At 32.9% G+C, this 19,089-nt stretch overlaps 1 protein-coding gene across 1 annotated transcript in view; it reads right to left on the bottom strand.

Moving 5' to 3' along the window:
- The window catches only part of MICU3 (mitochondrial calcium uptake family, member 3), a gene marked incomplete at its 5' end in the record, with an annotated part of 96,474 nt that overhangs the window by 30,993 nt on the left and 46,392 nt on the right, over window positions 1–19,089 (bottom strand). Inside the window, 5 exons of the mRNA XM_011935082.1 lie at window positions 4,383–4,421; window positions 7,870–7,941; window positions 9,604–9,686; window positions 13,234–13,281; window positions 17,099–17,177. Of these exons, the coding sequence (XP_011790472.1) occupies window positions 4,383–4,421; window positions 7,870–7,941; window positions 9,604–9,686; window positions 13,234–13,281; window positions 17,099–17,177 (321 nt within the window). The remainder of the gene's footprint in view (window positions 1–4,382; window positions 4,422–7,869; window positions 7,942–9,603; window positions 9,687–13,233; window positions 13,282–17,098; window positions 17,178–19,089) is intronic.

Raw genomic sequence — 19,089 nt, forward strand, 5'->3', positions numbered from 1 at the left:
TCAGATTTCAGTATGTGGCAGACATTTTTTTGAAAATGAACCAAGCGAGAGCCTGTCACTTCAAAGTAAACAACTGACAGTATTTATTGCCAAAATAACATACTGCAACAGATTGAATGCAAAACAGCTATGAGAAACCCGCTGTCTTCTGGTAAGCCAGACATTAAAGAGATTGGCAAAAAACGTAAAACAATATCACTTTCCTCACTACATTTTTGAAGTTATTTTTCTAAATTAAAAAGTTTATGTTAACATATGAGTTTTTAAATTATTGTTTTAAAATAGACTAATATTTTTAAAATCTCAGTTTTAACTTCTAATACGGTAAATATACAATATATAACCTATGTAAACAAAATCTCTTTTGGATCCTCAACAACTTTCGACAATGTAATGGGATCACAGACCACAATGCTTGAAAGCCACTGTTTACAGCAAAAAAAGTGAATTAACTAGGACTACATACAACACAGATGAAACTGGCCATCATGATTTGTTGAGCCCAGGAAACAAGAGACAGAAACATTCATATAACATGATGCCAGTTATATAAACTACAAAAAGGGGTAAAACTAAACTATACTGTTTAGGATGCATAAGTAGGTGTTAAAACCATAGAACAAAGCAAGTAAGTGATTTACATAAAAGTCATGATTGTGTTTATCTTTTGAAAGACATTGAGGCTTGAAGGAAAGTTTTTTTGTTATTTGATACTTTCAACAATAATATTCTGTAGGTTTATAATCACAATTGATAACTATCAATTGTGACTGATTAATTTACAAGTGATTGTATGCCAAAGAATATATTTTAAATTTTTTATAAATAGTATATCTTGTGTTTTGACTCCCAGAATCACAAAACTTTGGAAAATTCCTATGTCTTGTATTGAAAACCTTTGTGTACTTAATGTTCTTATAATTTCAGATTTTTCATAATAAATGTATAGTTTAAACTTTAAAAAAAAAAAAAGACAGACATTGAGGGATTATGAGTGGGGATACACATGAAGGGGATTCGTGGTATATGTCAGTATTTTACTTCTTCATCTGTATGGTGGTTATAATTTTATCATTATTTATTTTACCGTATATTTACATTTTAATTATAGAAAATTCCTGAACTAAAATATATTTTTAAAAATCAGGAAAAGTTTCATCATCACTACAGAAAAAAAAGAAAGTGGTATAAAACAGTAAAATAGAGGTAGGTAGTATATTTATTCTGATAACTGAAAGAGATTCTAAGGCAAAAAACATTTCTAGAGATCTAGGGATAGGATATAATAGAGGACTCAATTCACTAAGACGATATAAATAATCTATAATCTTATACAGGTAACAATTCAAAATATATAAAACAAAAATTAAGAAAACTGTAAGTAAAAGTTAACAAATCTATTGTAACATATAATTTAACATACTAATTGACAAATCAAGCAGACAAAAACATTAGTAATGACATAGAAGATTTAAAACACGTAAGTAACATGCTTAGTAATATATATTTGTATATATTACAATCCTGTACCCCAAATTGGAGAACACACGTTGTTTTCAAATACAGATCATTTAAGAATACTGATATTGTTTTAGTCCATAAAAAAGTCTCAAAATACATCAAAGAATCAGTATAAAAACTGGTATATTTTCTGTCGGCAATGAAACTAGGAGAATTAAGAATATTATTTTTAAAAAATCCTGTAATGCATGCCAAAGTCAAATGTACTTGACTTTTGGCATTATTTATCCCTTTGAATTTTTGTACTTCTTTTCATCACTGTGCAATGATGAAATTAAGAGTTGACCACTTGAGAAATATGAAAAGAATCAGGGTTATTTGGAACAGAAAAGGTTATAAGGTAACAGCTGTCTTCAAGAATACGAAAGTGTATGCTTAGTTTTATACTGTAGCAGGAAATACTGTGATAGAAAATAGGCATAATCTACTGTTAAGAGTGATTAAATTTTGGAACAGTCCACTACAGGGACCACAGAACCTCTATCTCCATGGTAAAAAGCCAAGCGGGTCACTGCTTTCCCTGAGGAAACTTCTTCCTAAAGGTAGAAACTGGCTCTTATAAATCTCTTAGTTTAAATCCAGCTCTGTGATCTACACTCAAATTAGATACTTGAGTTAATTTACAACTCTGGAAACTAGCAGATAATTGCTAGTTAATTCATAACACCATACTAATAGTTTTGTATAATACTAGTATCAATGATATTTCATATACATTTTCAGGTTGTTGGAATTTTTTTAATTGTAAATGAATTTCCCTTGTTTGCTTGTAGTTTATGAAAATAACAACTCCTTATTGAGCAAATATTTTTCTAGTATAGGAGATACAGTTTATCTAACCAAATAAACTCATAATGGAGTCGAAAAATCCTGTAACATTTAAGACTGTATGTAAAAATGACATTAAGTTACATCACTTTATTGTGTGCATTTTACATAAAAGCTGTCTTCTATAAAATGAAATAAAGAAAAACTATACTACCACAATAAAATGTAAAAATCATAATTTTTTTATTAAACAGGTATAATATAAATAAAATTTGTGATTTAAGTCTGCTTCTCAATATTATTCTCATTAATGACTGCAATTTGCATATGTAGTTTAAACTAGAGCAATATTAGCATCTATTTTCTTTTAGCAACATTATTCTGAGATGTATTTTTTTAAAAAAATGTATAATCACCCTATATGAAAATTTCTTATGAGATTAAGGGAAAAATAAAAATTGTCAAAGTTAGAAAAATGGTTCATACAATGATGACATATTACATTAGAAAAATAAATCATAGGTCAGGCATGGTAGCTCACGCCTGTAATCCCAGGATTTTGGGAGGCCAAAATGGGTGGATCACAAGGTCAGGAGATCGAGACCATCCTGGCCAAAATGGTGAAACCCAGTCTCTACTAAAAATACAAAAATTAGCTGGGCGTGGTGGCGTGTGCCTGTAAATCTCAGCTACTTGGGAGGCTGAGGCAGGAGAATCACTTGAACCAGGGAGTCGGAGGTTGCAGTGAGCCGAGATTGTGCCACTGCACTCCAGCCTGGCGACAGAGTGAGACTCCGTCTAAAAAAAAAAAAAATCATAAAGTCTTAGGTATTGTATGGCATATGACATTATAATCTATGAGATTTTCATCTTACACATTCTAGAAATTTTAGAAATCATTAAGAGTAATCCTTTAAAAATTTAAAGGAAATGACAGGCTTTACTTAATGGAAAAGAGTAGTGATTTCTGTAGAAAAAAATTTAAAGTATCTTATGAGTAATCAAAATTATTTATATGGATCCTATGGACTTGGCTTGTTTCTCAACCCATTCCAGGTCCATTTTGTATAACAAGGAAAAACATCTTGGGTTTAGTTTATGGTGATCAGCCCCCAGTAGCTGTTTAAATCTATAACAAGAATTAGTTTTTATAGTTGGGAATTTTGATTACCTATCCAATATAGGAGGCAACACACCTACTTTTAGAATTGTACACTACAACTAGAATACTTTTAGCTGGATAATATTAAATCAGTGACCCTGAATTCAAGGGCTCCTATGATGCAATCTGTATAAACTGAGGGATGCTTGTAGGAGGCTTAAGGATCCTTGGGGAAATCAAGTGAACTGTACATGTTTACATTCAAAAAGGGCCATGGCCTGTCCTTCTTTAGTAGCTGGGCTAACCAAAAGTGCTGACTTCCTCAGGACAAAAGAAAGAAGAAAGCTCAGCATAAGAAGAAGAGTACAACTGGAAGTTCATCTACAGAAATTCACAGTTTTTTCAAGACAAGTCTGAAAGTCATTATCCTCTTTAGAAATAATATGATAAACTGATATAAACATATCAAGTAGCAGCTTACACCAGATTTCTGTGTAGAGCGGAGGAAACAGCAGGAAACAAAGGCTTTAAAAAAAATTGTGAGGAAAAGTGAAAATGAAAAAAAGTCTATCCATTAAGACATTTCTTTATTAGAACTGAACAAAGACTGTACGTAAGATGGATAGATCTGGTTCATAAAATACCTGTGTTCTGCAGGAACATAGCCTGAGAATCTGCTCTCTCTACATAACTCTTCAAATACTGCTAAAAAATATAAAATTTCAATTATTATGTTTTAGTTGTTGTACACTCACCTTTTCCTTATTTCAATCTAAAGTTAAAGATACATAATTATTCTGCATATTTTAGTCTTTGCATAAATCTAGGAATGAAATGTAACATTATGGCTTCACTGCATGTATTATATTCAATAAATTCTAAAACATTCTATGAATAAACAGCAGATACAGCTTTATATAAAGAAATAACATTATCAAGTATAACAGGTGAGGGCTATATACATAAAGAACATTTAAAGTATTGTACATACACTATTAGTAGGAGAATGGTATCCATAAAGTTGAAGACGCTGACATACAGCACAAAGGGCCAAATGAAGTGTCATATTTCAGAATGAACCCAAGTACAGCAAAAGAAAAAAGGAAAAAGACGACAAAATAATCAATTAGGAAGGGCAAATCATTATGCTACATTTTATATACACACGAACAATACAAGTGGGATAAATGTTAAAGATGAGTAGCAAAGTTTTAAAAATCTCAGATAATTAAACATTAAATGAATTTGTGCTCATTTCAACCATTTCATTATAACCTTCGAATAGAACTACTGCTTTGAGTAAAACGCATTGCCCTGAAGTATGCAGTTTGATTTGGACATGCTTCCGCAATGCTACATGGCATAGGGAGAAATCCAGATGCAGCAGTACGGCAGTGGAAATGGTAAGAGAGACCTGTGCTGGAATCCTGCTTTGCTATGATCAGTGCTGTGACATTAGGCACATGAATCTCTCTAAGACTGTTTTCTCATCTCCAAGCAGGTATAATACTTACCTGGTCGAACTGTCATGAGGACTAAATGGGTGTAACATCTACAATGAGCACAGCATGGAGCTTAGCACATAAGGTTCCCAAGAAATGTTATGTTCATTTCCCTTTTCCCTTCTGAATCAGTTTTATTTTGGCATATGAAAATTTTTAACTTTAGTTTTGATTTAATTTTTATTTAGGTATGTTAAGATTCAGTTTAAAGTAGTTGCATGGTTCTACTAATTAAAGAATAACTTTAAGTGTTACTACTAGCTAACCTTTCTGAGTGTTTATTACATTTCACATGGTTAAGTGGCTATGTGCTTTAACCTCCATACCAATCACATGTGGTCATCACTCCTAATGCCCCCATTGTAGAAATGAAAACAACAGAGGAACAGAGAGGTTAACAACTTTGTCCAAGGTCACCCAGGTAACGAGTGGCAGGGCTAATATTCAAACCCCAAAAATCTGGTTCCTGAGCCTGTGCTATGCTGTCTCTCTTATGTAATTCATATATTTTCACAATAAGCTAAATTTTAACTACCTTGAAACTCAGCCAAAATATTCTAAGAATATGTGGAATCATACTGTCATTTCTATCACCTTGATAACATCACCTTACATGTTTGATAACTAAAGTAATATAAAATAAAACCTCTCTGGTTCAGATTTGCATTATTTAAAATGTCATTAACTAACAATGTTAACACTAATTATCATTATCGCTAAACACAGTAATGATTTTTGGAGAGCTGTATTGTAAAGTGCTGTTAGTTCCAAAGATTAAAGTTCCAAAGATTAAAGATTATTTCTGAATTGTTTTAAGGAAGAGTTTTGATAGCTAAATTATGAAAGTAAGATTTTAGAAGCACTATTTAAGTTATATAAAATGAATACTTCTGAGGTACCTGTGGCTATCAAAGACTTTAGTAAGCATTCACTTATAAATAAACAAATTATATATTATATTACTTAAAAGTTATTTTAATCTGTTCTTTAAAAGGAATCTCCTTACCCACATATTTGAAAGGGAATGGTTCATAAACCCATATAAACATAAAATAATACAATTGAGGGTATGCTGATATAATTTAGATTTTATAATTCAGATGGATTTTCCCTAATTAAGTTAATGAGGTTTTACTCTATCACTATCATAAAATATTTGCATTAAATCAATATTAAATTTCTTACACTGTGGCTGCAGTGATGCTCAGAGCCAAATTTTGTGCCAACACTGTAGGCTTTCTCAGTGTGCACTGCCTGCTATAATTTTTCTCTTTTTTATCTCCCTTTATTACTTGATGGATTTATTAATAAATGTTAATGATTAGAATAATACTGTGTTTTTATTGGAGGATGCATAAGTCCTCTCTGAAAGTAGTATAAACAAATAAATAAAACAATTATATTTATATCATTGAAATACTATCTTCTTTATCATTAAAGTATATCAATAGATTCATTAACATTATTCAACCTCCTTAAATAGTATTTTATTAACAACTTGCCTATTCAGTCAATTATAGTTAAAGGTAATATATCAAAACTAAAATAACTGTTTACTCATTTAGTATATTATTTACAAGAAATAAAATTTAAGAAAGCATTCAATCCTCTAGTGTTCTTTACTAACACTCTAAACAGTTGCAGTTATGGCACTATTCATGTAGTATTTATTAACTACAATTTGAAAATCATGAGACCTGAATTAAGTAGAGAACTACTATTGCCCCTTTTAATACTTGACTAACATTACAATTAACTCTTTGATTTTTTTAAGACTGTCTTCCATAAGCTTTGTTAATAGTATACTGAGGGATGTTCAATGACTACCGAGAATTATAGCACGGTCAAATACCCTACAAAGCAGTAGGTGCTACACAATCCTGATAAATCTGCTTTTATTCAACTAAATATAAATGTATACTTCATAAATATATGGGGATTGAATATGGCAGCCATCTGCTACAGATAATCTATGTTAAGCAAAACCTAATATTCTTTTAAAAATGAGAATAACAAAAATAAAGTTTTAGCTCTCTGAAGTTAATAATCTAAATTCCATGTAGGACAATTAAACTACTGCACAGGGACATCAATTTGCAAATGAAACAAATATCATTTACATGCCAACAAAATTCACTGTATTTCTGCTTATCTAAGTATCAAAGAAGTATGTCACAGAGGATAAAAGTGAGGTTTTGGAGCTGGCCAGACACAGGTTCAAATCTTTGGCTTTGCCATTTAATAACTATGTAACTTTGGACAAGATGCTTAACCTTCCCAATTATCAGTTTCCTCATCTATAATTAGGGATAATAAGAGAATTGTTGGATAGATTAAATGAGAAATGTATGGAAAGCACCTAGTATAGTGCCTGATGATAAGGCCTTAGTACCTGTTTGTTATTTTTATTATGTGAACCTGGCCTATGGTCAGGCTGAAATACTTCAGACAAAAATAAAACTGGTTAGGAAGATGGAGGGTAATGTTGCTTAACTCTAACTTCAGAAAAAGATGAAAATATTATATATCCTAGAAGAAGAATCTCTAATATACACATCTAAGAATGCAAGAAAACATATTATTTCCTTGTATTTGTTTCGACAGTCACACTGTTATATTACCACTAAATTCTCTCACATTATAATTAAATCTTTGCAATTCACCTTTAAATTTTTACATGCATAATGATCTGTATTAATCTATTGTATGATATACCCTTCAAATCTCACAGATAACGATATGGATGACAATGATTTAATGAATGATTATGGATACAGATGTTTAATATCAATATTTGAAGTAAATATTGATATCAATGCATATAAATACTGAAGCAATTTTTCTACATAAAAACTTTACAAAATTTTCAAGAAGGAGACAGCTTCAAAGTTACAAACTTTAATTACTGTTTCTTAACATGAATAAAATAATTGTTGCCTAGAAAACCCACCTAAAGCTACTATAAAGTATTCTTACCAGCATTGCACGCTTTTCTTCATCTCCTTTAGTTTCTCTCTTTTCATTTTTTTTCCTGAATATCTCTTGAAGCTGACAAAGAAATCAATCAAGAATCAAATATCCAACAAGAGTTTCTGGGCACCTATCTCCTATTCTGGACTAGGTATATTCCAAAAACAAAGAAAACAGCTTCATCCACCAAGAACATTTAAACTGCTATAGATATATTTTCTGATATCAGTTTTTTCCCCCAAGAAAATACATCCTTTGGTATTGGTAACCTATAATTAAGTTAAATGTACTTAATATTATAGTATTATAGTTTTACTTTATCTCTAAAATGCAGACATCCACACAGGCAACTTCCAAAGGACTGAATTCCAAAAGCTAATCTTCTACTTTAAGTCAGGGGGATGGAACTTGGCAGTGTGGACATAGAACGTTCTGTAGAAAAACAGGCCCATTGTGAAAGTACCTAAAATACAGTTGTGCACTATCATAAGAAAGCGACACTAACCTTGGCCATTTTCGGATGGCAGAAACACATCTATATCTATTGTAATCAAACTGAAAGCCGCCATCTCCTCATCATTCTGCAAAGCACTGGAATGAAGGCTCCAACTCCAGCGGCTTGGCTCAGGGACTACACCTGGGCAAGGGCTGCGTGGGCGAGAATTTAAGCCTTCTGATAAATCCCAGTAATTAGTCTGCTTGTTTCCCTTTGAATGGCTACTAATTAGCTTCTGATGAGGATTTTTATATTTTCTCTTTCCTACTAAGAAAAAGAATGATGTCATAGACTTCCTCTGAGTTTCAGCTTCTGAAGTAAACATGAAGCTCTTTCAGAGGTTTTCTGAGGAATTTTTAACAGCTACGTTAGAAAGGAAAAGTAGAAAATAAAATGGCTGTTTAGGAGGTAGGGCCATAATTTAAAAAGAAAACAAAAAAAGAAAAGAAAATGGCTGTTGATTTCCCTTTCTTTTTACTCGGAGAGTGCAGGTAAAGACAGAGTGTAGGTAAAGCAGAGTGTAACATATATGCTAAGAGCAGACTATGTTACTCTAAGGAATAAGTTAATAGTATTTTCTATTTCAGAGAAAAGAACAGACTAGGCATTTTGCCACGAAAAGAGATGCAAAATACATAGGTAAAAAGAAAGAGAAAAATTCTGGAAGGAGATTGTGCGAAGTTGAGTGAGCAACTGACCTCCCTGTCAGACCAGCGCCAGAGCTGGACCAGTCAAAGAAATGTCAAAAGGTAAATACCTAAGAACTATCAGCCTATGGTCAAAGATAACAGAAAGGAACAGGGAAGTGGGGACAAGACTGGAATACAAGGCAGGAGTAAGTGGAAGAGAAAAGAGAAACAAAAATCATGAATCCTATATTGAGAAGGAAGAGAAGTTCCTATGGAAGGAGTTGTGCCTAGGTGGATGACATAATGGAGACTGAATATTAACTGGACATATATAACCTGAGGACTGCCTGTTATCCACCCAACAGAAAACACCTGATACATTTCACACTTCTGTGTAAAAACAACGATAATCATTATCATACACTGAATGTAATTTATATTTGTAAAATATAAATATTGTTCGAAGTACCTGAGTATATACTTTATTAAATAAAGGCAAAAGTATACATTTTTCACTCTTTTCTCTACAGTAGTATTCCCAAGAAGGCAAAAACATAAAAATATAAGTAAGCAATATTTAATTATTGATAAAAATGCAGCATATAATATACATACCACCAAAAACTCTTTTTTATCTACCATCTCATTGCCATCAGTGTCAAACATGTTGAAAGCTATTCTGAACCCTGCATGTGGCTCTGCCAGAAAAAACAGAGAAGGCATTCACAAAATGGAAAAATGTATTTTAAAGTACAAAATCCATATTAGTTGTAAAGTTACTCATATTCTGTACAGAAAAAGTTTCTTTGACCAAGAAATTAAAAGTTAACATGTTATTATTGGTTAAAGATAATAAAAAGCATATAAAAGTATTTATATTTCTGCTTTATACATTAGTACACTTAATAAAAATTGCTAATACACTTTACAAGCACTTCTGTGATACTTGTTGCATAGCACTGAGAGAAAAATTTGAATACTTTCCTTATTTCTAAAAATAAATAGTTCTCTTTTTTATCCAAAGTCTGTTAGTTTGTTTAAAAGGAAAATATCAACTCATCACATTTTAAATATATTCAGTATGTTCAGCTACTTAGTGTGGCAGAAAAAAAAACATGACACAATGGACTAGTTCCGATTCTCGGGAAAATTATAACTAAAATGACCTGTGAAAATAAATGTTAAGCATAAGAGATTAGAGTTAAAACTTCTAGAGGTTTCAACAACAGAAATATAAAACAAAAGAAGATTGAATATGTAATTACCAATTCCCCCAAAATACAAGAAATAATTACTTTTCTGAGAAAGACTTTGACATACTATGAAGTGCTTCAATTTCATGAACCTTAAAATAATGAGGTTCAATCCCTTTCTCCTTTTCACTTCTAGAGCATAAAGGAGAAAACCTGGACAGAAGAAAACTTGAAAGTGTCCTTCAAAGAGCAGCTCAGTGGAGGTGCCTTCCTCAAAACACTGGATCTTTTCTTTTGAGATGACTAGGGGGAGGGGCACAAAGTTGAAAAAGGGACCCCCCACAGACACATTTGCTACCACCTGTTGTGAAATCTTGAAGCTGCAAAAGAGGCACAGATAGTGTCCTACTTTCTTAACTGCTAACAGTAGTCTCTGAAAATAACAGAAACAGAAACCAGTCCTTTATGCAAACTCACTTCTTGCATGTATTTTAGAAATCTAATACAAATTTATACCATCTCTAATAACCAAGTTTTACACTTTAAAAAGATCTTGAAAATACATACAGGAAAGAAGTCCTCCTTACAAGCATTGTTTGGAGGGAAAAATACAGTACAAAGTAAAGAGAGAGACACTTACAGACAGGTAACCAAGATTATGTAGCCCACTTCCTGCCAGCCCTCTTTTTCACAGTTTTCTTAGTTCTAATGTAAACAATATCCCATAATTTTTCAATTCAAACTCCTTAGAAGCTTCTGTTGGTGAGTCCTGAACTCCAAAGAAGTTTCACAGCACCCAAAGAGCCTAAGCTTTCTGTGCCAAAACCCACTATGTATGTTTTTTCTGACACTCCTAAACCATACCCTTGTCCTGTCTCAACAAGTAGCTTTCCTAGTCAATGCTTCCTATTCTTGCCTTTCACTTCGCTGGTTTAGGTACTTAATTTAACTTCTAATAGTGCAACCATCACTGTTCTGGCAAACAAGGTAACTCTTCAACACATCTATGAGACACTCCTTTGCATCCACTCTAATTCTCAGGGTAGCATCATGACTGGACTTGCTTCATTACCATGGCTTTGCAGAGTGGATCAACCTCAGGTAGCCCTATTACAAAATGTACAATACTAGTTCTTTAGCACTAACATTTTAATTTCATTTTAAGTCTGAAATTGCCACTGCAAAATTATAATGGAGACAGTGAAAGAGATCTGACTAACCAACTCCATCTTGCTTTAATCTCCAAGCTGTGTTTGCTCATTCAGTTGCTCCTTGTTTAGTTAGGCCGAACTAACTTTGGGAGGAACTTAGTTTACAGTTTAAAAGAAAGATGATAGGAGCCCTTTCCCATAACAAACCCCCTTCTTGACTAGGGACTAGACTGCCTTTGTAGGACTAACAAATTAGCCACAAGATTAGAAATTATGGTTGAGGAGTCATGCAGCTGGAGCAACAAGATTCTGACCCTCCCTGAATTGCTCCTGGGGGTAACATTACTATTGTAAAACCTAAGACCTATGCTTGAGATATTTTGCAGACCCCACACTTGATGGATCAGCTGGCACTACACAGAGCGATAAACTGGCTCATCTGGTCTTGTGGTCCTCAACCAGGACTGACTCAGCACGAGAGAAAAGCTTTGACTCCCTATGATTTCATCTTTGACCTGACCAACCAGTGCTCCTGACTCACCCACCCCCTACCCACCAAATTATCCTTAAGAACTCTGATCCCTGAATGCTCGGGAAACTCATTTGAGTAATAATAAAACTCCAGTCTCCTGCACAGCCCGCTCTGTGTAAATTACTCTTTCTCTGTTGTAATTCTCCTGTCTTGAAAAATTGGTTCAGTCTAGGCAGTGAGGAAGGTGACAAGTCCAAGAGAAAAAAACAAAGATATGTGAGTGCACGTACACATTCCTTCTTCTCAAAACTTACTGTAACTGAACTCAATGTTAACATCATTCCTAAGTTACACAGTTAAGAATAACACAGTGGTGTGAATTTTTTCATCAAAGAAGTACAAAGTATTTTTAGACTTGTTTCTAACGACAGAGTTTTATCGATGTTCTTGTTTCCATGCATCTTCCCAAATCTCCACAACTGGAAATTCCACTAGCAATATTCTTTGATGTATTCCTTTCTCCATTCATTCACTCACTACTTTTTGGGAGGGTACCATGTGCAAGACATTGTTCTTGATATAGAGATGAACAAAAAAGATAAAATCTTTGCCATAATGGATCTTGCATTCAAGTGTGGGGAGACAAACAAGAACATGTAAACCAATAATACTTTTAAATAGTCTGATATAAAGAAAATGAAACGCAGCAAAGAGATATAAAGAGAGAGGGAGCTATTTTAGAGAGGCTGGCCAAGGAAGGATTTGCTAAGTCTTCACATTTGAAAGGAAACCTGAATGATATTTATTATCACAGGGATCTTGAGGATAAGTACTGATGGCACAGAAAGCAGAAGGTACAAATCCCTGAGGTGGCAATTCAAGGAACGGAAAGGCCAGGTGGCTGGAACACAGTAAACTATAACAGAATTGTCTCCATTAAATGCAAAGAAATTTAACTGAAAATGTAGTAAACCCTTCATATATTTCCTAAGAAATGCTGCACATGAGAGGAAGAAAATAAAAGTTTTGGATGTGAATGACAGGTATTCTGATAGACTCGATAGTTAAGAGACACTCTCTCTCACATCAGTCTTGCAGAAAATATGACTCAAATGAGTACAGTAGGAAATTTACAAATTATTACATGTCATGACCTTTCGAGTCTGAGGTAGATTAAAACCACAAGAATGGATACATAATAGTAAATTTATAATTTATTAGCATTTATTACTATACCATAAGCTGTAGCATTTACGTTTTTGACTCTTCACAGTGCTATGCTTAGCATTTTTCTGTGGCATTAAACATGAATTTTGCAGAACAGCATGGATATTGATTTTCAAGAGTAAGTGAATCTAAGATCTGCTTTCCAAGATTCTGTTTAAAAAATAAAGCTGCATCGAGAAATAAATTTAATAAGTATACTTACTTGTTAAAATACATAAAAGAAAAAGATATTCTGTGTAAGAAATCACACCTACAAGAAAAACAGTATCAGTTATATGTATAAAATGTTGTTCAAGAAGCAATAAATGCTATAATGAGCTTATAGTTTAAAAATAGATGCTATATATTATTTTAAATGACAATTACTATTATAAAATCATAGCAAAAGAAGCAAAAAATTTAATTTTACTTTAATTGTTCCACATGCCTCCGTAGATACTCATATAAAATCATTATGCTGTTAAATACACTGGCAAAAAAAGCAAAATTATAATGCATACTTATAGCAGTAACTTTTAAACTTGTTGCTAGTTTCTAATGTATGACTCTTAACATAAAAAAGTTGCAAGTCCAGCAACAGAGCTTAAAGGAAAAAATAAGTAAAAATAAAAAAGTTGGACATGGTTAATGAACACTGCAAAGTGCTTACTTTTTATTAACACTTGGATAAAACATTTAGACATTGTTACTTAGAAATTTGATTTTTGTTTTGCATTTTAAGAATAAAGGTCTACAGCTACTACTTTTCTGCTTTCAAATTATCTTCAATGCTTCTACTATATGTACTCTAAGGAGTTCTTATTGTAATTAAATGTCTTATACTTTCTGTACATCACATCCTGAATTCTCAGTAACTCCATACTTACAAATTTTAAAATGAGTCCATTTGAAGTAAATAAAAAAGTGCATTCTGTTACTTAAATTCTTGCTTTTGGAATACAAAACCCAAAACTAGATTTAGTGCTTGAAATGACCTTCCAAATACACACAGAGAAGACTGACATCAGGAATCTGTATCTACAATACTTATTTAGATATCAGATAGTTCTGATGCTTGGTAAAAGGGTATAAAAATCCTTAAAATAACCAGATTGTGAACTTTAAAACTCCATTTTATATGATGTTCTTTGAGGCTGCCTTCTTTGTTACAGAACAAAGAGAAGAGGAGTCACTGTCAGGCAGTTTGTCAGGGACATGAAGGGCACTACCCAGGAAGCCCTGAAAGCATTCATTCCCTTCTTTTGTTTATACTAGAATATTGTGACCTATAGACAGATAGTTCTGGTTGATTGGCATGAATGTTACGGGAGAAAGATTCTGGAATGGTCAATGTATATAAAGATACAATACTTAAGAGTCCATAAGGATCCCTCAAAAAATGAAAGAAAAGCATAAAAGAAGGGGCAAAAAAAGGAAATGGGTTGGGAAAGGGGCATGCTGTCTCCATAATCCTATCTCACTGACTGTTGTTCTAGTTGACCTGGTAGAATACACAAGAGATGCTGGTTGGTATAAAGAACTTTAGTAACTGCTATGCATCTTTTATTTGATAGTTAACTCAAGACTTGCCTCAAGTAAAGGACTACTTCATAGTGAGTGTCCAGACCATGACTATCATGGTAGACACTTCTCTGTAGGACCACATGGTGACTGAGGTGGCTTAAACCACAGGGAAGAAAAATGAAGTGAAACCCATGATACACTATAATTTAATAAAAATAGTCAAGGAAAAGAGAAAATACTACTGAAGATGAACTGTGTATTTTTAACACTTTCCAATTATAAAAACAGAATACTATAAAACTCACTCTTCAATTTACTTATGGCATCCAGGATCAAAAAAAAAAAAAAGCTAGGCATATAGTAATGGTGTGATCTTTAGAAACAGAGGATAAGAAAGATGCCAACTAGGTTTCTTTTGAAAATTCAATCAAAACAAATTTTAAGGGAAGTTCCTTAAAAAGATTACATTGTTTAATTCCTATACATGACACATTGCAGTTGGCTATTATAATTAAGTCTCTATAATACATGTTTTCATGAATGCATATCAATTTTTTATTATTTAAATGTATAACATTTTCTCTAGAGGTAATACTTTACATAGATAAACTTTTAATTTTAAAATTAGTCTTTAGCCAGGCATGGTGACTCACACCTATAATCCCAGCACTTTGGGAGGCCGAGGCAAGAGAAATATTTGAGTCCAGGAGTTCGAAACCAGCCTGGGCAACAAAGTGAGACTTTATCTCTACAAAAAATCAAAAAATGAGGGGGGAAGAATCGCTTGAGCCCAGGAGATCGAGGTTGCAGTGAGCCATGACTGCACCACTGCACTTCCGCCTGGGTGACAAAGCAAGACCCTGACTCAATAAATAAATAAAATAAAACAAAGATAAAAATAAAATTATGTCTTCAATAGCTCTAAAGGTTTAGTCTTAAAATTTCTCTGCCACTTAATCACTATTTAAAAAAAGCAAGGCTCTTCTAACTTCTCTATTTAGTCTAACTTCTCTAATGATTCTAAAACTTTCTGGGATCATGTATTACCCTGATGATCCAATTAATATGATACAGATACACACTGTACTACAGGGTGTAGCTATTTAAATTTAAAATACTTAAAATCAAATACAACTAAAAATTAAGTTCCGCAGTTATGCTAGTCACATTTCTAGTGCTTAACAGTCGTATGTGGCTAGTAGCTACCATAAGAGACAGCACGGAAACAGAGTATTTCCATCATAGTGGCGCAGAATAGATTCTATCCCCTGGGGAATAAAATGGAAACATGTGTATAACATGAAAAGGATTAGGATATGCCTAAACCTAGGACTTCTAGATTTAACCTTCCCCTTAACTAAAAAAAGATTCTTTCTTCCATGCGTTAGTTTTCTCAGATTATATTTGATCCAATTTGTATTTTCCCATGAGGTATATATATTAAGAAAAATGTTTGAAATTCACCACACTTACTTGATCCTTCTGAGCTTTGAATGTTCCTCATCCTATTATCTCACCCTAAGATCTGAATGGCAATCTTTAAGACAATATCCAGGAAAAAAATTTCTAAGATTTTTTTAAGACACTTTGGCCTAGGTTTCTCGAAGATTTAAAAATCTTACTTATGAAACAGTAAAAGATATGGTGTCTCTTCCTTTCAGATTCTATGTAAACCATGTGGAAGCAATACAAACTTTCTAATTCTACTTAAATAAAATATATGAATTATAACTACTCCTTCAAAGTATTTGTGTTCAGGCTGAAGTACATTATTTTCAAACCAATATTCGTTAAAACTGATGAAAAGGGAAAATATAACTGCTTATATAATTTCTTTAATATATTGCATATTCCTGTATTTGAGGATACAAAAAATATATTTCCAAGAAACATTACTTTTTAAGATTAAAAAGACTAATACATTTTTTCTACAAATGTGTAAAAAGGTACACTGTAAAAGAAAATTACAATAAAAGCCATATAATTTGATTGCCAGGAAATGTATAAATTCATGAATTAACCTAATACTGATACTGATAATAGAGTAAGTTGAAACAGGTACATTTGCAGTAAGTATTGGCCTTTAAAGGAAACATGTCGAAACTAGGCTGTCAAAGGACACATCCACTAAATTTTTCCTGTTGATTAGTTTAGGAGCATCTATAATTCTCTCAGAGCGAAATGGAAGGAAGAAAAATATACCTTTGAAGATCTAGTATTTTTGTAAAATGTTTTCTTTGGGTAAATATAGAATAAACTTTTCAATATGGTTAAAGAACAATTTGTTCAACTATGTAAGTCCATTTTGTTGTAAAAAAAATTTGGAAGATACAAATAATATATAAACAATAACATGAAAACCACCCTTAATGAAGAGTGGAATTACCCGAGAACAACATTAATACTCAGAAATGTTAATATTTTGCTGTTTTCTTCTTTAGTTTTTTCTCTATGCATACACATAGATGTAATTTAAAAATTATTTTAGGTATGGGAAAATATGCATATATAAATAGTATATATAATACAGTTTAAAAAAAGGACACGTACTAAGGTTAACTCACCTCTTTCTTTAAGATTTCGAAATAGCTTCGATGAGCCTTTCCAAACTGGTGGTGTCTCTGCGAGCATTTGATTTAATTCCTATGACAGAAGTTATTATACTACTGATGAACTGGGAAACAACTTGCTTATAAAATAGATCAAAAACATGTTTAAATGTCCATGCAAAATTCTCCACTTAAAAGACCTGAAACATGGCATTATTTATCCTATGTTATGCCTGTGGTTCATTCAAGCACACAACACAGTATTTGCCCATGGTTCAAACATAAAATAAATGATGAAGAGGCTATATTAAATTTAATTACAGCTACCTAAAATTTCAGATAAGATGAATAATGGGAGGTTATACGTAAGACAACCAAATCAAGATAAAACAGTAAGTGTAAGTTCTGGAGCCAGTCATAAAGGCATCGTTTTAGGAAAACCATGGAAAAATGTGAATTTCCATATCAAGATCAGAAACAGCGACATCACCTGGCTTCACGTAATGTCTCTTCTTTGTAACACATTTGGATTTAGAGAGCTTCGTGTAGAGGAAGTAAATGAACAAAGGATTATGTTACAAAGGAATGAGAAGTATTTTAATGGTTAGTGACTTAGAGAATGATAACACTGGATGAAGCAGAAAGACAAGGGTACTGTGTTATTGTGGTCACTGTTTCAATTTGTTTCTAGTTTTAACTTAAAGAACACAGACTTCAACTGCTGCTTAGCTTTTTCTTTTTAAAAAAAGTCAGACTATCAGTGCTGCTCGGAAACTACTGGAGAACTTAGACATTTGAATCATTACTCATATGCTGAATCAATTTTGAATTTATTGTGTATAGTCTGTTAAAAACACTAAGTGAAAACTATAATTTGATTAATTGTGAAGAAAAATGATTAAAAGATTTGGTGAGGTAACTTGAAATAATTTGAAATAATTTGAAATAATAAAATTAGTCTGCTTAGAAACACATTAGACAAACACAGAACCCACTTCTATTTTCAGATCTGATCCCCACTCCTCAGAGCATGTGGTTCCCCAATAGTTTAAGCATCACACCTGGGAGTTTGTGCGAAACGCAGAATCTCAGTGCCCTCGCCAGACCTATCGAACCACAACCTGCATTTTTAACAAGATCTTCTAATTTTTACACACATTCAAGTCTGGAAGGCATTTCAGACAAACCATTCTTGATTCAGCTGTACCTAAAAATGCTTTCTGACATTTATAAATCATATTTGTTTAACTGCAAAGCTGAGCTAGCAGAAGTAAAATTCTTGGTATGTCAAAGGCAGGAACAGCATTTTTAGGGGATTTATGGACACCTTGAAGCCCATATGCGGATTCTTGTGTTTGTTTTCTTCATGTTTCTATATCTGCACTGCAGGTAAAATATGCCACCAAATAATCAGTGCATCTGATTATAGAATAGCAATGGCTCAGAATAATTCAGCTCCAAATTGTAATGAGAAACTGGGATATTTATTGTTCAGAAACAGTAAACTCACATATTTTTGTTAGAGTAAGAGATTAAATAAAATATTCTGGGCTGGGCTCAGTGGCTCAGGCCTATAATCTCAGCACTTTGGGAGGCCGAGGCAGGTAGATCCCTTGAGCCCAGGAGTTTGAGACCAGCCTGGGCAACATGGCAAAACCCCATCTCACAAATAAACAAACAACAATTAGCTGGAAATGGTGGCGTTCATCTATAGTCCCAGCTTACTCAGAAGGCTGAGGTGGAAAAATCACTTGAGCCCAGGAAGTCGGGCTATAGTGAGCCATGATCACACGACTGCATTATCCAGCCTAGGCAACAGAGTGAGACCCTGTCTCAAAAAAATATTAAAAAATTTTAAAAACAACATTCTGAATAAATTTTATGCAGCTTAATTTATATCATATCTATTGTAACTGTATAAATATTAACTAATCTTTCTCCATTTTAACTGTTTCCATGTCTTCCAACCTCATCTGTTCTAGCTTAAACTCAGCTACAGTGTATAA

This window comes from Colobus angolensis, unplaced genomic scaffold (assembly GCF_000951035.1).
Source record: "Colobus angolensis palliatus isolate OR3802 unplaced genomic scaffold, Cang.pa_1.0 Scaffold14, whole genome shotgun sequence".
NCBI classification, from domain to species: Eukaryota; Metazoa; Chordata; class Mammalia; order Primates; family Cercopithecidae; genus Colobus; species Colobus angolensis.